This window comes from Syngnathus leptorhynchus, chromosome 3 (assembly GCF_054491065.1).
Source record: "Syngnathus leptorhynchus isolate UIUO chromosome 3, UIUO_Slep, whole genome shotgun sequence".
Taxonomy (NCBI): Eukaryota; Metazoa; Chordata; class Actinopteri; order Syngnathiformes; family Syngnathidae; genus Syngnathus; species Syngnathus leptorhynchus.
Window position 1 is genome coordinate 10,854,570 of NC_141197.1, and position 23,118 is coordinate 10,877,687.

General features: G+C 41.1%; 1 protein-coding gene across 1 annotated transcript; it reads right to left on the reverse strand.

Moving 5' to 3' along the window:
- Window positions 1–433: 433 nt before the first annotated feature.
- On the reverse strand, window positions 434–22,896 carry dennd5a (DENN/MADD domain containing 5A). The gene is made up of 23 exons (XM_085907702.1): window positions 22,629–22,896; window positions 15,819–15,890; window positions 14,897–15,006; window positions 14,157–14,832; window positions 11,414–11,601; window positions 10,264–10,575; window positions 9,299–9,514; window positions 8,972–9,206; window positions 8,494–8,644; window positions 8,318–8,411; window positions 7,675–7,806; window positions 7,310–7,462; window positions 7,106–7,193; window positions 6,945–7,032; window positions 5,045–5,173; window positions 4,069–4,190; window positions 3,851–3,996; window positions 3,494–3,612; window positions 3,229–3,410; window positions 2,698–2,780; window positions 2,339–2,462; window positions 2,091–2,259; window positions 434–1,812 (listed from the first exon to the last, which is right to left on the reverse strand). The coding sequence occupies exons 1-23, from the start codon at window positions 22,726–22,728 to the stop codon at window positions 1,629–1,631; spliced, it is 3,873 nt and encodes a 1,290-aa protein (XP_085763828.1). The 5' UTR covers window positions 22,729–22,896; the 3' UTR covers window positions 434–1,628.
- Between the last annotated feature and the right edge of the window lie 222 nt (window positions 22,897–23,118).

Here is a 23,118-nt window from a genome sequence, read left to right on the forward strand (position 1 = left end):
ATTGCTTACCTAAAACTACATTACCAACAATTCACCTGGGGCACGACTTTAAAGATAAACAGCCATTTGACATGGCGCGAACGAGTTTGTTTACATTATCTGTATACAAAGACTTCACGCAAAGTGAAAAAAAAAACATTTGGATCTTCCATATTAATATGTTGTGCAAAAGACAGTTTTTACTTCATCTTTGTCAAAGCCATACAATTAGTTGACTTTCAGACGATCTTATATATACAAACAAATCACGTATGAGCCTGATTTGTGGATACTTACTATTATCCTAATAGCAATCACGTTGGTATTTTATGTCATTGATGATTACATTGAGTTAAGAATAACGGGCAATTACTCTATCTTGTTCAGAACTCTTTAAATATGTATGGAAACTCAAACTCAAGTTAAGCATCATAATTTGCACATTTCACCCAGATGACATTACAGATGCTTTTATTCTTGATATATTTTACACTGTACATGGCCTCTCACTTAATAAACACTACATTACACAGCTATTTCATAAATGTACAATGTTTTTTTGGGAAACAAAAATATATATCTTGCAAGATGCTCATGTATAAGTCATACAGAGAGGAGTTCATTCCAGACACTGTTGGCACAGAAAAAGGAGTCTTTCAATTATCAAATCTCTTTACTCTATACACACGTTTAAATGAGAGGTGACCTCAGGCGACCCTGGCTTTGTTAGGGGGGCACATTTTCTGCTGTGGAAATTGCATAGCAAGAAACCATGACAAGAAAATCAGGTGTAGGGCAACAAAAGCATTTTTTGCTCCAGTTATGGGTGGCTGCAGAGTAGCAGGCGATCAAGGAAGTTGCTGACAGGGATCGGATGACTGTTGAAGATGGGCTGATCGGAACTATTTACATAAAGGCTGTCATTGTGCAGAAAATTGGGAATCGGGATCAACCGTTTGAAGCACAAACTAATAACGCACTGACGTTCTGGTGTCTTCTGTTAGGGATAGAGTCTCTATTTCATGCATGGAGCATCCCTTTTCTGCACAAAGGTACGAAGGTATTTCACATTCAAAAAAAAAAAAAAAAAGAGGTCTGCATACATTTCCCAAGAAAAGGCTGCAATTGAAGTGGCCTTTGTCTTCTTTTGTAGGTTCCACAGTTCAACTTTCCAGTCTTTATCATATACATACTTATAAAGCATACCTCTACATTTGCTTTAAGCTCTGTATTATATGACATTGGAATCAGAGTGGACAACAGAGCAAGCAACTCGAGTGATTTTTACAAAATAACACTGTTTCTCTCTGATAAAATATATTAACAGTTTTGAATCCCGTATCCCCTTTAAATACAGCTATAGTCAGTCAGTCAGCAGTTCACTCCAACAATGAAAATATTAAAACTTTTCATAAAACGTAGCACAAGGTCATTTGCCAATAATATGGAGAAAAAAAAAACATGGTTCGTAAAAGAAAATGTTTAAAATATGACGGCATTTTGCAGATAAAAACAACAGATTTCAAAAGGCTCATTGCACTTAATACAATATATGGCATATGTAACAGTATCTTGAACATAAGCCAAAGTATGTCGCCTGTTAAGCGTCCGTTCCTGCATCGGTACAACCAGAGTGAAGCTGGTTTGCTTTAAATGCCGACACCTTTAATGAGCGAGGCTTCCAGGGTGATGTTGAACTCCTGCAGAGTTTGAAGGACTCGAATCAGAGAGTTGACCAGCGAGCGATCTTTGATCAGCGCAGTGTCCTCGTACATCTGCACCGTGACTGGGCAGTCTGCGAGAAGCGCAATCCAGTGATGTAGCAAATGGTCCCTGAGAGACCAAGACAAGGAGCAGATTGAACACCAACGCAACCCTTTATTATGGATATTATAAAGTAAAAGTATATTTTAAACAATGACAGCAGGAAATGTTGTTTAATCAAGACCATCTCTTGATGTTGGCTTCTAGACTGGTGATGAGATTCTTTTGTTCTTATTTTGTATTGGTAAGGTTTTAATGTCATCTTCTCTAAGGAAGTTAACATATGTCATTGATTATTATTTTTTTGAGGGGGGGATGTTTACCACAAATAGATGTTTCCTGCCTACCTTGCACCCAAACAAATGAGCATCTGGAACTTTCCATCCTTCCCAATGTTTCTCGACGTGTTGTTGATGGCGCGCATGAAGCGGCAGAAATGGCGCACGCGGCTTTGCCAGTTCTCATCCGGATTCACCTCGCGTTGCTCAGCGCTTTCAAAGTACACTTGTGCCTTTTCTGTTTGATTGGCGCCAAGATTCAAAATAATAGGTTGAAATACACAAATATGTTATTGAAAGGGCAAGGTGGCTCTTACCCAAGAAGTCCCAGATGAAAACATTTTTAAAGAGTCGAGGTGATTTAAAACCGTGCTGGAAAGCCTGCTCCAGAGCCCAGACGAGACCAAACTCCCCACAGAGGAGAAGCGTCAAACTGCCTCTCTGTAAATGGCAGAAACAACACATATGATTTCAATTTCCCGCCGAGTCAGTGAACAAGAGCATTGCATTTAAAAAAAGAATTCAAAACAGCTATATTATTTAAACTTTAATATGTTTTTAACAGTCGGAAAGAGACCACGGAGCGGCTCGAGAATCGCCAGAGAGGCTGCTGCTTCTCAAGGCGAATGATGAATAATGGAAGGACATGAGGCTTGTCTAGACGACTGTCTCCCACCTCCTTTTCCGGTTTGTGGAAGTGCTTCACAATGCCGTTGATGGCTTCTCCCACTCCCTCCTGGATCTGACCTGTGTTTAGCTCTGCCAGAAGAGAAAGAAGACAGGGCTGATGAGTGAAGTCACACGGAGGGAAAAATATGCCGTTTGCTCACTGCAATGCAACTAACAAAGATGACGAGAGACAGAACGCTCCGGCGTCTTTTTGTATTTTTTAGTTCACATTATACGACATAACATGTTAAGAGTTTCAAAGAGCTTCTGACTAATGACTTCCGCAGTGGGTTGTCATATTCAAATCATGTGACCGGGGTTATGTGTATTGATTTTCTACTATGACGCACATACATTGAGTTTTTTCACCTTGCGAGGTAAAAAAAAAAAAAAAAAAGCATGTTAAATATTTGCCTTAAGGCCTTGTGAGATACACAACTCAGAAAAACTCACTTCTTGTCAGATCATCTAAGTATGTGGGGGGGAGGATGACCTGCTCGTTTGAGGTTTGGCAAAATTGTGTGGAGCTGTTTCTTACTTGGCTTGCTATTTGGTGAGATGGTCACAAATCTCCTCATCATCCCCGGCGACTGCTGCATTGGCGGCGTGCGACACAACCTTTCGTCATTCTCCGTGCTGGGCGTCATCAGCTCCCCGACGAGGATCCTCTCCAGGCTGCCGTCGTCCACGCCCTTGCCCAGCCACCGGCCGCATGGAAACCTGTGCAGCAAGCACGATTGTTTGCCTCGGACCTTTGGTCAAAGCAACGTTGAGGCCAATTTTTCTTGACAAGCTGAGCTTACTTGTACGTGTGACCTGTGATCTCATTCCGGACCATGACACATTCCACCAACCACTTTGCGTAGAGACCCGTGTTATCATGACCCATCTGCACTGTGGTCAGCTTCCCAAGGTTCTGGCACTGGAAGAGAAGAAATATGCTCTCTTCAAATTTTGGGGCAACACATGAGGTGAATAGTCAAACAATGTACTCAAGTATGACTTCAGTTATTTTAGAATAATATGACCCAAGTTAGTGCATAAAGGTAGTTCAGTAAATGTAAAAATGTAGCATGTTACTACCAACCTACCAATTCAAGAGTTGGAAATTTATTTTCATGAATTGGTGTCAGCATATAAAACTTAAATCTGAGACAAACCTCAAATGTGATCTCCTGAGTGTTCCTGGGGACCTGCAGGACGCCCGTTTCGGCCAGTTCACCTGACACGCACACCCAAGGATTGGCTGTAAACATGGAGCCACCCAGTTTCTTACTGGGAACCGCCACCACGTGATAGGGAATCACTGGGAGGCAAAGGAGACAAATGTCAGTAATTGAACCAAAACCAAACCAAAGAGTTTATAAGGCAAACTCACTGATGGTGGTGAAGACATTGGTGAAACAGAAGTAGTCCACTGCGTTGAACGAGAGGAGATGGTAGAGAAACTGCTCTTTCTCATCATCACAGCGCAGGAAGGCGTATCGCTTGTATAGTTTTCTAAATTAAGGTGGGTTGGAAAACAAATATTCAGCATGTATTCTGAACCACAAAAAAAAGATGGAAAGGTTTACACTCGACCAGGTTAACTTGCCCGTCTGACTCCCACTAATTACAACAATAATTCGTGTTATGGTCAATTACATTTTGAATGATCTTTTTCCATTTGTATGTGTGCATACTTGTCAAAATAAGACATATCGTTCTTTACATGAAGCCGGTCTGTGGCGCAAAAAAGGTTTCACCTCATTCAAGCAGCATGAGGTCGCACAAACCTAAATATCAATCAAGTGATGGCTCGTGACGCAAAACACTTCCAAGTCGGGGACCTTCTGAGTCAAGGGTAAAATCTGACTTCCCTGTAAATTGCCTATCGAGAAGCAAACTTTAATTTGGGAAATCGCTGGTTTATTGCTGTTATTTCCGATGGAATATTTTCAAATTTAAAGTGTTCTGGAATGTTGTAACCTCTAATATCGCATGTACAGTATATCCCATTTGATTTACCAAAGTTTACTTTGAGCAAATTGGTAGAAAACAAAACTCCACTGTTGCCTGGAAAGTACAAAAGTGACATGAGGTCAGAAAGGCAGACAGATACCCACCTGACCTAGTTCACTACCCGCCATATCTATTATGAAGTGATGTAGATGTGAATTATTTATGCAATGGCAGACTACAGTGTGTTGTTTTGCAGTTTCAGAGAGTTAATTTATTATATATGAATGGATCACATCTTAGTTTCTTGGGAGTAAGAATTTTTTTTTTTTTTTTACAAACATGAAGTAGGATCTGCTCTTTCAAGACTAATATCTAGGCTGCACTGGGTAGTGCTTGTGTTTTGTTCCCCTCACTTTGTTAGCTCGAGATCGGACAGCAGCTGCTTCAGGTGTCTGGAGAGCAGCTTCTTCTCCATGGAGAGACGAACCCAAGCTCTGGCCTTGCCCACGTCAGTCTTGATCTCACTTATGTTTTGAATGTGTCTGAGGGGGAGAAAAACCTGTCATGTTACAAAATCCTTGGAGAAAAGGAGATTTTGATTAAGATATTAATCTCATCTCTATTATCAACATTAAACAATTACAGTAACTAAAACATATTTGCGATTCAGCATTTGCTAAATTCTTCATTTTTCTTTTAGGGGAGTGCATTGTACATTATTGCCATCTTTGCTAAGGAACGATGTTGAAGTGACTTGGGAGAGCTTCAATAAGACAAATGTGGTGCTTTGCCACCATCTTGGTGCCAAGGAGACATGTTGTACTCAATTGACTTGCACAAAAGTAGTGTTTCGATACCATCATGTGGAAAGTTGTGAGTTGAGGATTATTATTACTATTACGTTATGGTATTATAGTATTGGTGCAAAAGATTTATGTTGAAGTGACTCGGGCAACTTCATTTTGAGAAAAGTGTTGCTTTATGGAGGTTTTTTTGGGGCTCCAAGACACTTCAAGTTTCATTTAGATACAAGTGGTGCTTTGCTACCATTTTCTAACAATTATATAGCACCTCATGAATTTTTTTTTACAATTTGTGGCAGGGTTCAGTCCCTAAACCCTGCGACGAACATAATACTGTATACTACATACCAGGCACGATGATTCATTGAATAGTCAAAGATGAAGCACATTCAGTATATTTAAATTAGCAATCTAAGGATTCCTCTGCGATGGGACTGTATCAGTCGACAATTGTCTGTGTCATTGCTGCAAGCCACTATCATGACTGGAATGTCCAGACAGATTCTCTTCCACTCCACCTGTGCCATAAGCGTGTCTGCTCTCCTCTGCCTTCGACAGCTCCCCCACCCCTTCCCCATGTCTCCACCCTTTACATCCAGCGAGTAACCCACTTTCTCTGCACGGCATCTCCATAGCAACGGAAGTAACATTTATATGACAGTCAAATATTACAGTGACCTAGTATTGCCTGCTAATGAGACTGCACCATTGGTATATTTACTTAAACATGATCTATCAATCTGCTGTGCCTTAATATCGACTGCATGTTATGACAAAGGGAATAATTATTCAAAGGATTGTTTTGGTATTGGAAGTATGTGACTAATCTTGGCGTCAACACTGACTTTGGGATGTCGGGGGTGTGTGTGAACTGACTTAACCCGGCGGGCGTGTGTGTGTGTGTGTGTGTGTGTGTGTGTGTGTGTGTGTGTTAATTAGGCTGGAAGTAATGTTATGTACCGATACACACACACTTCTTGGTGCAACACAAATGCAGATGCCTCCTGGTGACAATTCTGCAGCCAAAGTATGAGTATCATCACACTTGCAAACACAATAGACACAACAAACAGACCAAAAAAAATTCCAACTGTTAAGTTTCTAATTTCATAGCGTCAAATTTAAGGAGTTAAAAAGACACACATCGTTTGTGACTTAACCACTTCCACATTGAAAAAGAGTGAAATGCAATTTGGATGACCCATTGTTTTTGTTATTATTTGATCTTTTTTCGTATTTAATGAAGAAAATGCACTGCATTATATAAAAGCAATGTAGAATGGAAAAAAAAAATGTTTTCATAAGGTGTAAAGTGGAAGCAATTGTAGCATTGTTTGTGTGTCTTTCAGGGACACGGCTTAATGAGTGACGTCAGGAACTTGGCCGGTTAGTCTGCGTCAAGGTACAACTGTAATGTACTTGCAATTTCAAACTTAGCAGAGTTAAAGTCAGATTCTGTTTCATTAAAAAAATGAGCCCTATTGTTCTTGACTAAAGTCTTCTTCCTCACCTCATATCCTGGATCAGGGACACTTTAAGGGGGGGCATGGCAGATCCACCACCATCTGATTTCCGTCTTTCTGTGTCGTGAATAAAACCTGGGACAGAAACATCCATGTTATGTTTGTATGTCTCCTTTGTTTTTGTGTATATGTCAGGATTTTCCTCTACCTGGAGGTCCCAAACCAGCTGGGGTTGCACTTTTCTTTTCTTTGCTTTCCTGGTAATGGAGCAAATGGGACCAGAGAGCAGACTTACCCTGAAAACAGGAGAGAGAGGAATGGTATTAAATATTCTGCTTTCAACACCTGCGGGGATCGAATTGAGTGCTGTGCTGAGCAGCCAGGTAAATACCAAATATGTCGTTTGCCTGACCTGTTTAACCTGCAGCCCGTGGCTCCAGATCCTCTCCAACAAGTCACACAGACTGGCAATCAGAGTGTTCTCTTCCACACCAGTGATGCTGACCTCAATATGACCCAACTCCACTGCCTCTCGACCCATCTTCTCAACAAGCATGCGTTTGGTCTGCATTTAAAAAGCATGCATTAAGAACGATGGCAGGAGGTTGTTTTTTTCTTTTTAACTTGAGAATTTATTTTCTGACAGCCTTTAACTTCTACCTGCTCCGTTTGAAAAAATTTACTGATATCTGTATTTCTAATGAAGTACTGAATGTGAGCACTTTTGCCACAATGGCAATCAGATGAAAACAGAACAAAAGAGTGACATGTGCAAACCTTGATCCGGCACTCTTTTAGTAACCCCTCGACAAACTTCCAGTTGGTCTGAGCAATGACAGAAGGTGACAGGTTGGACAGTTTGGGCTGTCTGATGGTGGTGCCCAAGTTGCGTGCTTCTTGGATGTATTTCTGTTGAAAAATAGACTAGTTTCAACAACTAAAAATGAAACTGTCTGAGTCACCTTTAAATGACACGATCTGTCATTACACACAACAAAGAGCTGTCATCACACCTTCAAACATTAACAAGAAAATGGGGGATAAAATGCTACCCTTGAGGGGGCAAAAAAAAAAGAAGAGATGGGGAAAAATAACATGAGCAGATCGTGTGGTCCGAGCATGAAGGCCTCAGCAAAGGCCAGCACATACCACGTCCACAGACACCGACTTTAGACAGGGCTTGAAGGACTGCAAGTGCCAGTAGTGGTCAAGAAACAGCAGGAGCTGCAGCTCCGGAAACAAACACTCGACATGCTGAGAGTGTGCAAGCATGAGTAGTGCAAACAAAGAGAAAAAGACATGGTGACGAAAGAGACTATGAAAAGACAGAACAAAAATATGAAAAAGCCAAAGTAAAAGAATCATGCAGAGAGAATGCAAAGCTGAAGCCGTAGGTGCGCATGAAAAACGGAACACTAACCTCTCTCTGGTCGTTGTCTAAATAAAGGTGCTCGGCGTGCTGCTTCTGGCGGTCCCGCCGCCTCCACTGGGCAGGAGCGCTCCTCTTAGCCCACCTGGAACATAAAACATGGAATAAATGGGAAGCGAAGAGGAGGGAAGCATTGGTTGAACATGAGGGTGATGCAAAGCAGTCACTTGTTGCTGGTGGGCCCAGAGGAGAGCACATCAGACTGCAGTCGCGGGAAGAATCCTTGTTCGTAACGGCCTTGGCCGATCTTCATGTCCAGGAGGTGGGGATGTAGGGCTGTGTGGTCAATCTTCATCACTCTCATCTCAATGGCTTTCTCTGTGAGCAAAAAAAAAAAAACTCAGTTCATCATCATTTCCTCTAAATAAGGTGGCAAACCATTGGAAACATTCCATGGCAATTTATGGGATTTCATAGTTTGAAAATTGGGTTGGCCCTTGATTCAATGATTATTTTAATGATCATTTTATTTTGTTATCTATTAGTTATGATTAATCAATTCATCAAAACAGACCAAACAAAATGTCTGTATTTATGCTTAAATATACCTTTCCATTAAATTAACCTCAATTGCCAATTTGGAATATTTGTTAAATTCCCTAAATCAACAACCCGTGCAAACTTTCCAGCTCCTTTCAAACTTACCAGCCTCTTCAATGTTTGTACACTTCTGGTACATGGAGGTGCGTAGGGTGGGTGTGCGGACGTTCAGCATGCGGACCTTATCGACACGAGTGTCAAACACCCTCAGGGTATGTTCCTTCTCCTCGTCATCATGGCAGAGGATCTTGCTGTCGATGAAGGAGGCAAACATCTGTGTTTCCAGGAAACGAGAGAGAAAGGGTAGGTAGGGCTCCGGCTGGTCGGACAGGAAGGAGGCCTACAAAAACAGAAGCACAAAGGATGCATCGCGATAAAGCAGGAGTTCACTATACAATTATTAGCGTTAAAAAGAAATCTGCAACAGCTCACCTTATCAAAGTTCTGCATCTGGTCTCGATTGGTGAACCAGGACTCCTTATCTTGGCTCGGCTGGATGACAAACACCTCGTAGTCAGCAAACATCTGCGTGAAGCGGTTGGCAAAGACCTCGCGCACGTGGATGTTGAGCTGGTGCATCTTGAGCTCCTCTTCATCGCAGTGAAATCGTGCGTCTTTATTGCCGCCAGTGTCGTCTCTCACCTCGAGCTGATGTGCACAAATGCATGTGTGAGAAGTGAAGTGAAATACTCAAAAACAATGAAAAGGTGTAATAACAGCAGAGCACTGAGTACTTGAGCTTCAGTGAAGTTATGACTGTCTAGTGAAAATGAGCTGACAAAGCTGCCTGGGTTATCCTTTACGCCACAAAGGAGCCGTCTATTTATCTTCATATGAATAATTTCAAACAAAAGATGATTCATATGGACAAAGATCTAAATATAAGCATTATGTAGAATTCTGGGGAAAAAACATTGTGGTCCATTCACCTATTAGATAACATCTTAAATGTTTTTTGGGGTACCTGGCATTTCCATGGACACCTGTTTTATTACAAATAAATACAATCCAACAAGTAACACCTAATGATTGCATTGGAAACTCTTCCATGAAGGTAACGCTTCATCAGAAGTTTAATATGTAACATAAAGTGTGTAAAGGGCTCCCTCTTGTGCTTAGCCAAGGTTACTGCGGTACATTTATTTAGTAACTCCCCTATACCATTATTGCAGATACTAAATTCATATTAAACGTGAAAAAAACATCTATCTTAGTCTAGATATGTTCTAAACGGAGCATAGTTATGATGGAAAATATCTATTATTATCTAAGGACTTGACATTATTTCTTTTAGATACAATAGCTTGAATGTCGTAATATATAATCATATAAATAAATACAATAAACCATACTAATGTGATTGCTTTGCTTTAGCACTTCAAAAGATAATTTCCAACCTTTTCCAAACTGAGGCCAGTCCTCTTGACCAGAGCCTGTAGTCTGGCGATGGTCACGTTCTCCCTCAGCAGGTAGGAGTTGAGAGGCGACGCCAGGTTACCGTTGCGTTTGTCGGAGACCGCGTCGGCCGATCTCAAGCCTTTGTGTTTCACCTGGGTGTCATTCGAGTGGATGTTTCCTTCCGGCGTCAGGCCAAAAGACATGAGCACCTCGGAGATCTCTTGTATGAACTCTAGCTTGTTGGGAAACTGTGGCAACTCTTCCGGAAGTTCTATAAAATGGTTGTCGATGTCCACAAAACATAAGTTGGCCTGCAGATACGTACACAGGACACAAAAAAGATAAGAGATATGCTGATCACAGGTACAGAAATGTCAGTCACTAACTGAATGCAAGTGGAAGTACAGTCGTTCCTTCACGTGGCATAAAACAAGTAGGACAATAGATTGAGGGGAAAAAATGCAACGAGTAATAGCTGACCTTAAAAATACCCCGGTTGACTGAGAGCACTTTGTATGTTTTATAGCGAAAGCCCAAGGGCTAAAACATCTGGAGGAATTTTTCAAGAGCTCAACATGCAGGAATGTGAAGGATGAAACTTTCATATCACTGCTTGTAAAGCAAAAGAGCCCATATACTGTGATGTTACAATGTAACTTGCAAACACTTTAGGGCCGGGAAGTCTTGAAATTAATTTAAATCAGAGGTAGGTTTTTTCGGGTTTGCTTTCTGATTTGATTTTACTAGCAGAGCAAAACTACTGCTTTCAATCTACCGTAGAGACGCAAAATAAAAGAAAAAAATGTGTTTTTTCAACAAAAACAAAACTGTTCTTTGCACAAATAGGCCAAGCAAGGAACACTGCATTTTTAACACCGTGCTGAGATGAAGTGTGGGACAAAAGCTCCCATCATGTCTAGTGAGTTAGTCACACGACAAAAGTCAAGACTATGCATGAGGACAGCTGGAACGAGTGGACACAATCAGAGTGGACGCTGATGCGGTCATGTTATGTCACACATCACACATGATTATAAGATATGCAGTCATGGGTTATGCAAAGCGGATCCCAAGCTGGCTTTGTGTGATTCTGACCACCAGAGTGACACGGGGAGACAGCAATGGGGTGTGGTGCGAGGTTGGCTGTACCTCCTGCGGCAGCTCTAGTTTGGTGCGGTCATCCTGTCCGTTAGAGTGCAGGCCCATGAGATATGGAACGGGGGCGTCAAGAAAGTGGAGGAGAGAGGCGGGCAGAATGGGAACATACACGTGTTGCCACTGGAAGGGGAACATTAAGGCTGTGATGCTCTCTGCAACTGTCATCAGCCTTTGGTAATCTGTTTGACGTAGAAAAAAAAAAAAAAACAAAAAAAAAAACAAGAGTGAGAAACAATTGGTCATTTGTGTCACTAAAATAAACTAAGGTCAGATGCTGAATTAGTTTTCTGTGGAGAAGCTAACACCTCCGGGGCTAGTGTCCTTGGGAGTTCCCAGTCTCTGAAGTGTGACAGGCAAATTCAGCTGACCCTCGAAGCTCATGACAAATTCCCTTTACGTGACTTCACACATCAGCACTGCTTTAAATTCATGGTTTCACTCCAGTGAAGTGGTCCACATATAAATCCGTGTACGCTCCCGCTCATTGACATTCCTGCTCTGTCCCGTTGACAGCTACTCCGCAGCGCTGCTTTTCCTCTTATGGTGCCAGACTTTGTACCCTTCCTTCATTTGGTCATGTGCTGGCAGTAACACAAGACAGGACTGCTACTTCAAAACCAGATTCTACTCTCCAGAGGGAGACTAGAATACTAAAATGACCCCCTTCTCTTTTGACAAGGCTTCAATGACATGAACCATCCCCCCCTCCCCGTGCTAAATGCTCTAAATGTTATTTGCAAGATGCAAACTCATCAGCCACACAATTGAGTACCATTGCGCAATCCAATACAATTATGCTCAGTTTTGACTCATCTTTTAGAGATTCTATCAAGTCACAAGGCAGAGGCGAAATCGTACAATCGACTCTCGGTATGACACAGAGCAGTTCTGGCAACGCACGTCCTTGTGGGCTCAACTTCCCCCGTATATTTTTTTTTCTTGACGTGTCAACTTGGAAATTTTACGAGTGGGTATTCTTTCAGGGTTGTCCTGATTAAATTGTGGGGACAACCCATACAGTTACATCATAAAATGATTTGTGTAAAACTGAGAAAACCTTCATCAAAACAAAACCTGCAAAAAACAAAACAAAACATTGAATCATATGTCATTTAAATTTGTCAGAAGCTGTGGTGTCAAATTGGGTTTTGCTGTGTCGCGGGGACTTTTATGTCTGTCACTCATTTGTATAGTGTAATTTTCTAGCCCAATTGACATTCAAGCAACATTGCAAAATTCCTGCCAAAAAGACAAAAAATATTAAATTTAGTGCCGGTTTGAGAAGCTTTAAGGCATCAACCCGTGTCAATGCAATAATAAAATGAAATGTACAGTAAATAGAACAAACACTTTTTGCCAGCTTCTGCCCCAAGGTCAATTGGAATTGCTTAAAACTAAAGTGTAAAGCCAAAGTTGTCAAATGCTGATGGCATCACATCTGTACCTGATACAAAATAGAAAATGTATAGTACTTTTGGGACACTGTATTGATTTCTCTTGGAGTTTCCTCATCACTCTTTTTGGGCTAAAACAAAAAAAAAAGCAGAAATAGGCAATAACGTGACAACTGCAGCACAGCACAATGCCTGACGCATGACCGACAAAGGACAATGCACCCTAAGTAATTGAGTAAACGGATCACGAGAAAGATGCTGACCACAACATTTTAACCAGTTATGAATCCTAATATCCTTGTTTTGTTGTAATCATCCATTTCATCAGCATGTATGTACAGTATGTTAATGCACAGCGCTTCCCTCCCTCCGTGGAGTACCGCCAGTCGACACCCTCTCATGGGAGAGAGGGCATGATGTCACCTCAAACCAATGATAATCATCCTCCATCCTGGCTCTCCTCCCTGTCTACAGGTTGCCTAGCAACACCACGGCTTGCCCCTTTTAACGCTTCTCATCCAGCTCATGGTGTTTTATAAACCGTTTGCCCTCCTCTTACAATTGTAATGGATCCAAACACCACTGCACATCGAGCAAAGACTCTGTAAAGGCCTTCTTTGCTCAGCAAATCATTAATTTATTCTTGCAAGACGAAACGACTCACCGACAAGGTTTATGGGATAAAGAAATTGCTAAGACGTTTGTTTAAGCGCACACATGCAGTGTCATCACGTAACCTCAGACTAAAAAGGTCCATGGTCTCAGTATTATACAAGCTCACACTCAAACTGCATTACTCGAAAGGACACTTAGTATATTATGTAACCAGAACCCACAATAGTACCAACATGTATATCAAAGATTTGCCAGCGCCTCAGGTCTTTCGTTTCGACGGTAAAATATTACATCACTTCATAAAAAATAAAACACTCCAACCACTGTCAATCATTACCTCTTACAGTGTCAATGAAACACAAAGACTACCACTATTATGCTTTAGAAATTGTTTTTAATTAGCTTAATAACACTTAAGAGGCCATTTAAATGGCTTTAAACTTTTTTAACAATACTTTTTTTTTGGTTCACCTTATTTTTTTCCAGGTATTCTGTTAACCTGTAGTCACTGTAACAGCATTTTTAAAAAAAAAAAGAATCTTCGCAATTGACAGTGTTGATTATTGTGTTTCTCATTGGCAGTATCTTTGATACAGCTCTATGTGATCTCATCTGATTATATCAAAGTACCTAGTGCGGCTGTTGAGTGCATCGGACATTAGTCACACGTGACGTTAGCATCAAATAAACACTGGAAGAACACAAACTGCAGCTGTATTACTTACGCTGTGAGTAGAGGAGAATCTGCATCTCGAGCAGGGCGCAGGTGAACAACTGAAGAACGTTCTCCACCCCCAACAGGTCAAACATTTCGCCAATGGCAAAGTCAAAAAGCGGCAGTTCCGATGTGCTAGGCCTCTGGCACACCACAGGACCGTAGACGCCTGAGAACTTTAAGGATCGCCCGGAAGGTGGCAGGGGTACCTCATAGAGGATGTTGAAGACGTAGCTCTCCAGAGGGAGAGGTGGGGGATGGGGAGCGCTGACGGCTTGGTAAAGTTGCTGCAGCACCTTCTGGCACGCTTGGGCAAAAGCCATGGGCGTTATCAAGCAGATGCACTTTGACACGAAGAGCGTGTCTCGGCTGATGTCGTACGAATTGAAACGTTGCAGGCGAGAGATGGCCGGTGCGGCGTGAAGGATGGGCCGAGGGTGGAGACGTTGCTCCTCGGGTCCGCGGGGGGAGGTTGGGGTATGCAAGATGTCGTACTGCTCTGCGTTGTGCATGTGGTAAAGCGTCTGCATGGCGCTGCAGATTTGCTTACTGGTCACCTCCTCGAAGAAGGTCAGAGCGAATCCGTACGTCCGAGAGCCGTCTTCCCTGGTGATGATGAACGAGTGGAAGTGCGGCTCTCGGGAATCCACCTGCGTCCTGAAGGCCAGACCTTTTGGCATACAGAGCTGCAAGAGGACAGAGAAATCTATAAAAACCCACCAGAAGCTTTTGGCTGATTTGTGATCTTACCATGCCGACTGCATCCTGGTCAAACGGATTCCACTCAACATTATCCGGGTAATGTGCAAGAACTTTGGATTTAAAAGTTCTCCGTAGGGGACTCTGCTCAAAATTCTCACCTGAAAAAGCAAGCCGGAAAAACAGGAAGTGAGAATAAAAACGAGAGAAAGACTCAGCACTAAATAATAGGCAGAGGTGCACAGGAAGTGGTTGATCAGTAGCAGGCGCAACTGTAGAGGGGAGAGAGTCAGTCAGCAAATTGGCCTACAGAGGAAGAATGTATTGCATCATATAAAGCTGCCATCCGCATTCAAAAAAAAAAAAGCCACTTGGGTCCACCGATGATGTTCACCAGGAAAAAAAACAATTAAAAAAAATGGACAAATAAATGCTTCCCGGCAGCTTTAATGGCAATACATAGAAACACACAAAACACTCGGTCAAAACAAAAGCTGAAATTGAGTTTGATTTCAACCTAGAATGAAGCAAAAGTGATGCACACACCAAGGCAGTATTGAAAAGTTCATTCAGAGTTGGAGGGGGGAGAGTAAACATTGACCAGCGCAGGCAGCACTGGATTCACCAGTGAGTGAGCGCAATGAGTGCAGTGAGTGCGCCAGCCCGCACAGGAAACAAGAGCAGTGATTTTCAAACATAAGCTCATTGTTCAGCCGCCGCTTGGGGACGCCGGGAAGAGGGAGGAAGGACAAGCCGGGAGAAGAAAACGGAACTCAAGGGTGTGCGGGGAAAAAAAAGAAAAGGGCAAATCCCCCAAATTTTTGAAAATAACATACCAAAATGGAGGGGGGGGGTAAGAAAAGAAACAAAAGGGGGTCTGACGAAGAACTTTCATAACCGGGTTACAGGTTGAGGGGTTAAAGCTTAGCAAAGGTTAAAATGGGGGAAGGAGAGTGTGTGGTGGGAGGGTTACCTTCATTTGCCCCTGCCAAATTTCCTCTGGCCCCATCTCTGAATTTAGTAGCTTCTATATACTGGCATAAAGCTACACAGCAAATAAAACAAAAATATCATTACAAGCCTGGTGGCGAAAATGGAGGACATCACTTCTCACAGACGTGAGCTTTTCATTCAGATTGTTTTTCGGGTGGTGACAACCTGGTAGTGTTTTTATTTCATTTCGTATACATATCCATTATATGATAACATAGTACTTTTTTTTTTTTTCCCAGATATCATTACCATCAGTGTGTGACATCTTAGTATCTGCAATTTTTTGTTGTTGCATGTGATTTTCTGGCGGGTGGCCATGACTCACCAATTGACAGCAGCGTTGCAAAATTGACAAAACCTTTTTCTGCCCAACATACATGACACTGCTTCAGCACATACTTCAATTTACGCTATCCATAGCATATTTAGAGAAACCCCTGAAGAAAACACCAAACTACTACAGCAGATATTCATGCAAAACCCCCAAAAATATTTCTATTGGACTGCAATGGAACAAAAGCTTGATTCAGTGGATGCTTTGAGAAATGATAATGTCAGGTTGCTCAAAGGCTTCAAGCAGAACATTATGATAATCAATAACCCAAAATGTATTTCGTGGATAAGGACTTTTGGATACCCTGTATGCATTTGTTTCATACTCTTGGGTTTTACTTTGGACCACGAGATTGAATTCCCTGAATAAGGACGCTCGAACGCATTGCACACGTATTTTTTGAGAAATGATGTAACATTGGCAAGCCTATTTTGGTCACTGTGACCTCAAGCGAAAACATGTCAAGGTGGAGAGAACCGTCACGAATATGGGAATCCAGTCAAGGCTTTGACTTTCGTGAATGGATCTTGTATAACAGCCCTGGAGCAGTTGGACCTGAATGAGGTTATCTGAACAGAAAAAAAAAAAGTCTCACTGGAGCGAGTCAAAGCTTTTCGCCCCTCCATGCACAATATTTGCTGTTTCAGATGAAACCATTGTGATTTCCGCATAAGTTGCTTATACAAATACATTTTTATAAAACTCCAAACTTCCTACACTCACCACTGCACATTTATAGCAGCAATTGGTTCTCTTATCCCTAAAGAACCAAACAACCCTTATGAACAGTGCAATAAATGTTCACTGATCACCAAAACAGCCATTTTTTCAATTCTACCTTTATTGGTCAATTTAGAATTAGGGCGGAATTTGACCCATTGGGATTTAGGTGTATTGATTTGAATTATAAATTATTTCAAATTTATTAAAAAAAAACAATGTCAATGCAAACTATTTTGAATTTAGGAAATTAAACTACACTTAATGTTTTTGTCTTAATTTGATGCTGAAACTGGATTTGAAATGCACACACACACACACACACACACACACACACACACACACACACACACACACACACACACACACATATTTTGGCCAATGCCGTATTAATGCACTCTGGACTCATAATCCACCCACATTCCAATCACCAATGACACAAGAGCACAAGGGGATGACCAGTCTGTGGAGTTAACCTTTGTGATTGGATTTATTCTTTCTTTTCTAATCCTAAACGGACAGAAATCTTGCAGTTATTCTGACGACTAGGTGACACCGCATAGAGAAGTGTGTGCGGGATTTCGCCCACTGTCTAATCTTCTTTTGATGCTGCGGTGCAAGAGATATTGAGCGGAAAGAGGAAGGAGTGAGTGGACACTTGCAATTGAGTCATTATACTAACTCTTAACCTTAACTCTTTAGGATTAAGAGAATTAATCTGTTTTTTTTTTTCCACCTCTACATTGGCCACATGGACCAAACACATAAAGATTTGCCATTATATAATGAAAAGCAGAGGCAAAATCTGTTCTCACAGTCTCAGTGTAAAATAAATTAGGAAGTAATCAAAGCACACGGAATTTATAGTTGCACGATAAAAAATATCACGTTCATAAGTAAACACAAAGCAGGTGGTTATGAGAAAATAGTGATGTTCACAAACTTCTCCCAAGTCTCCTGTGACAAGGTGCTTGTTGAAACATGACACACACGGTCGCCGAGCTTCTGTTTTCATTTATTCATAGAAGACAGCACAGGTGTCACCTGTCTGAAACTCTCGGTTTCCATTTACTGTGTACTTATTTCCATGATGTTATGCAAATATACAAACTTGAGAAAACTTGATTACAGACCACAAAAATCAACTAGAGGTTTGGTGTTGAGTCATTTGGCAGGTGCACATTATGTCAATAATATGAGGTCGGAATTGAGTCTTTGTCGTGAGAGAGTTCGCAGCGATCCTCACGACATGAACATTTCTTTGACTTTGTAAACATTGACAACAATGAAAGGATGTACTGGTAGCAGTGGGAGTAAAGCATCACCGTGTACTCAGTTTCACAGCATCCGTAATCCAGGAACCACCCACTCTTTGAATAAGTGCACCCTCATTATCAAACATTTGCGACTTGAGCAGTGTATTCAATCAAGACTTCCTTCTGTCCACATAACATTCATCTGCTTGGAGTACACATTTTTTTTTTGTATAAGAGGGAATACTAACAATATTTCAAATTCTGTCCATTGCTAGCACGATGGAGAACAAGGGACTCAAAACATCTCACCAAATTCTACAATTTATAACCACCCCAAAAACAAAAACATCCTAACAAGTAATTGCCTCTGAGACACTTTCGTTTTATTAAAGCACATTCACTCGATAAAGACATTTGCATGGATGCTATTGTTCAAAATTTCTTTGTGACTAGAAAAACTGTTTGCAACTATTAAGTGTCTGTGAATGTCTTTTGACGTTTTGCGACTCTGAACAAAACCTGAGGGGGGGAAAAAAAAAAATAATCGGGCTGTAATAGGAAACGATAAAGGCACATTGAGAAAAGGTGTCCAATCACTGCTTGCCCTTTACTCAACACTTACTATAAATCTTCCCAACAAGCATGTACGAAACAAACTATGTGACATGAATTCTAAACTCTACAGCACTCAGTGGATTTTGAGGTATTTAAAAAAAAAAAAAAAAAAAACTCACAGAAATATGAAATCCCATGATAGCTTTCTAGTCCTCTGCTCATTTGTTTGCTGAGGAGGACTGGGAGGGGATTTTTGTCTGTGAAATTCTAAAGGTTATTTAGCATTTGAATGAGCAGTGCCTGCGTTTGAACACACTTATGTCCCTGAGCGCCCCATTTTTCAGCAGGGTGATACATATGCTAATTAAGGTCATTGTGCGCCAGAAAGAACACTCTGGTCACTTCTCTTTGTTTTACTGTATATAAATCCATGTACTGTGCACACCATTTCAAATGCTAGGTTTATGTCATATAAAAACGAGAATTCCCCCTCCCTAAAAAAAAAAAAAACCTGTAATAATGTAGTTGCACAAGTGTGCACACCCTCTTACACCTGGCTGTGAATTAAGAATTCAGAATTAACTGATCAGCCCGGGGGCCTCTTGAGGTTAAGCTGTTCGGAAGATTAATTGAATCAAATAATTATTTCATCAATCACATTCAATCTTATGCAAATAAGAGACAGCACACATCTGCCACTACGTCAAGTGCCGTTCAGCACATGAATGGTTTTTCTTCCATAATAGCGTTTTCAAGATCGAGAGACACCAAAATCAAATTAATGATTAAAATTTCAATTCATTGTCATAGTAAAAAAAAATATTAACCTTAGTCTCATTAGTCCGTAATAAAATCTCCCTAACACATTTGAGAAAATATGTACTACTACCAACTGTGCCTTTTTCCCGTACATGAGTAAAAAAGAAACTTTGTGGCATTTTTAAAACTTTCACTTTGAGAACTGTTTTGAAATGTAAATCAAATGCATCAAATGTGATGCTCTAACCCAGCTAAGTACCTGTGGGAGATTTCGGTCAGATAGCAATGTACAACTAACAGGAATTTCCACAGCATTTCCTCCCTTCGACTCAAAGTGAAACAATTGACAAGCGTAAGCCACTTGTTTTTTTGGCATGCAGTAAGTAGGGCAACGTAAGTGATGACAACCCCGGATCGCACTCTTATGTGTGCATAACATAGTTCACCAGCAAAACCTTATTTGTATTTCAGAATCAAATCTGCAACCAGGTATAGCCCTCTTTCTATTTTCTCAAATCAGCCTTCCTGTCTCTCCATGTAAAGAATCTGGACTTGATATTTTTTGCCCTCAAGCACAGCGACGTAATGAAAACACGAATGGCAATCACGCGCCAGCATTTCAACAGACTGCAAATGCAAGCTCGGCACTTTGAAATGCACCCGCTGCGTATTTAAAAAGGCCTCGTAAAAGGACAATGGTTGGTCTCAGGTAATACAGGTTTCAATGCAGATGAGACCAGAAAGAGTTCTTTTTTTATTTTATTTTTTATTTACATGAATTCAAAGAGGAAACTCATTGTAGAAGTGGCAACAGGAAGTGTGTCTATTGAGGGTGGTGTGATTCTTTGAAAACCAACTGTTTGGGGTTAAGCGATATTGCTTCAGAAGAAACACTTTCACCAAGACTTTGAACTCCGACGCACTGACTCAACACGCCGTTCACGGTCTTATTGGACTCGTTGGCGTGGGGAGATAACAAGACTGAATATTTCTCAATTGTTGACTTTCGGTATAGAGTCCATGGTCATAATTAATAAAAAATAAAAAAAAAAGCATCCTGTACCGATCGATTTAAATGAAGGTAACTTTGACGCATTTCTTTATTTAATGAGATGTGCACCTATCTCTCTTGTACATTATTCAGACGATATTTAATAGCCCCATACCTTTGCTGTAGTTTAGATTTACCGCTGACATTTGTGGTGTTTATGTACGATACATCATCGACCGGCGAACACACAGTGGTGTTCAATCGACATGCAGTGGCGCCTAACTCAAAACACTGGACAGCAAATGATCTTTCTCTTTTGAAATGAAGAGAATAAAATCCGATCCATATCCTCATCACCCCCCCCCCCTCACAAAAATGTAATGGCGTCTATAGTAAGTAAAAAAACACACACACACTAATAACAATTAAATAAAGATAATTGTATTAGTAACGATGGGCAATAAGCTAGCACCATCTAACCAAATAACTTATCTTTTTAATCACAATGCAAGATATTGACTGAGCAATACCCCGTTATCCTGACAAACTTGTAAGTTGGGTCATTTGTAAGTCAAAATACTGCTTATAGTGAAACGACATCCAGTGTGCTCTTTCTAAAAAAAGAATTGCCAGCTTGTCACACTGGAGGTTCTGATTCAATGCAGATATTTATCCAAATTTAAAAGAAGCCTCACTTTGATTGCAAGATAGTGAGGTCCATGCTTTTTCCTCTTTAACACCGGCATATCCAAATTTTGTCAAATGGGATGAAAACAATAGAACTGTGTCACTTGAACCACGTTGCATGAATTCAACCTGAAAGGTCTTCAAGACAAATTACGGTAATATCACCTCTTCTCACTAAGCAGCATTAATTTGATGAGAAGGCCATGAAGGTCCACCAGAATTGACAGCACGGTTTGCAGGGAATCAAATAGAAGTTTCTTGTTTATGATAAACTTTGTACTATCCTGTGGCATTTTCCTTTTAGTAAAATTCCCTACCACAATGTCACATTATGTATGTATAATGTAGTATGTTATCGGCATCAAACCTACAGTTGCAAAATTAGGGTGCCCGCCTTCTCAATGTGTCGAGGCTCCAAGTGTTAATGATGAGAGTCGGCCAAACACCTTTCAATGGGGGAGGAAAGATGAACAGTCGTTTCTCCTTTATTAATTTCCACACATTGACGACATTGAAGTGGAGCTTGGCTGCTTTTCTGCTGTTCCTCAGCTTTATGCTTGCTATTTCCAAGCAGTAAGAAAAAAAATACAATTATTGAATAAAACTCAGCTCATGAAAAATAGGAGCCAAAGTGTTGCCTTGACATTTTTCTACTTATCTTAACTCTAATTGAATATTCATATGCTGTATAAGTAGACAATTTTATTCGTAGTAAGTACAACATACTTGCGCATGATGTTTTGTACTTTGGCCAATCCCTTATCAAGTGGAATTTGCTGCTATCAAAATAAATTGACCAGATTATTGACACAAATACTTTTGGGCTAATAGAGGAATTGACTCATGAAGTTTCACGATTGAAAGTTTTCCTTGTTGAAGAAAACATTCATAGAAAAACCCATGCGTGGTGAATGATGCTAGAAATAGATGTACTATTAAACAGACTGATGTTATTATAGCCACTATCCAGGATTACTGTGTTCTGGAAAAGACGGATCTTGTGCTTAAAAGCACGGGGCCACGTTTCATAGTGTTTCTGAATGATTACACACTTATTAGTGGGAAGAACATCCATGTGTTTGCTTATTGTTTTCATCCAAATAAAACAATGTCATCTTCTTCTCAATTACATATGATTACAGACTAAATAGTATATAACGGTGTGTACATAACGGATTCGAATGGTTTTGACATCAAGACATTTTGACACTTTGAAACAGAAATGCACATAAATCCGTAATCCCTCGCTCTGTGCTGAGCATTGCAAACAAACAAGGCAGGAAAAGGACCAGAGCCAGGCCTAGCTTTAACATGAACACCACATACGATACATTACACACGCTGGGTTTGAGGAGGGGACAAATATCAAAGACATACCAAATTTGTCCTACAACGCTCTGGGTTGACCAAGCGGTATTCTTTGACTTTGGTTCTGAGATCCAGGCAGCATCGGCCCAAAGAAAATGTCCTCGATGCTAATGTGCTTACCGGAGAGTTCGTCTGGTTCCAGCCCGCTTTCGGTGTCCAGTCCGCAGATCACGAAATAATCTGCGAACCGACGGGAGACAGGGCTGATCCCGGTGGTCATTTTGAGACTGGTCCGGTGGCTCCCTAATCCTCACGACAGGGAGCATATTAGGTGCAAGCGGAGAAGTGATTTGAGTCTGCCATCACAGATGCCTTGTATGCAACCTGGTACGCACAGCTCGACTCGATCGAAGCCAGAAAATCACAACCAAAGCCTTCACCCAATCGTTCATTTAGCCCAGCACTTTTCCGGTTTGTGCCCTTCACAACAAAACGACTAGTTCTTATGCGAGACGGGTTTTAGCCTATTATTGTTGCAATGATAGGCGGCACGATGGCACACTGGTTAGCTTGTCCCCTCACGGTTCAGAGGTTGCGTGCTCAATTTCGGGTGCGGTCTTTCTATGTGGAGTTTGCATGTTGTCCCCGTGCCTGCGTGGGGGTTTCTGCA

Coding starts and splice junctions, on each gene's coding strand:
- dennd5a (XM_085907702.1), bottom strand. CDS start 22,728: ATGACCACCGGGATCAGCCCTGTCTCCCGTCGGTTCGCAGATTATTTC. Junction 3,613..3,850: donor CTCAGGAGATCACATTTGAG/GTTTGTCTCAGA, acceptor CTTCTCTTCCAG/TGCCAGAACCTTGGGAAGCT. Junction 1,813..2,090: donor CTCATTTGTTTGGGTGCAAG/GTAGGCAGGAAA, acceptor TTGGTCTCTCAG/GGACCATTTGCTACATCACT.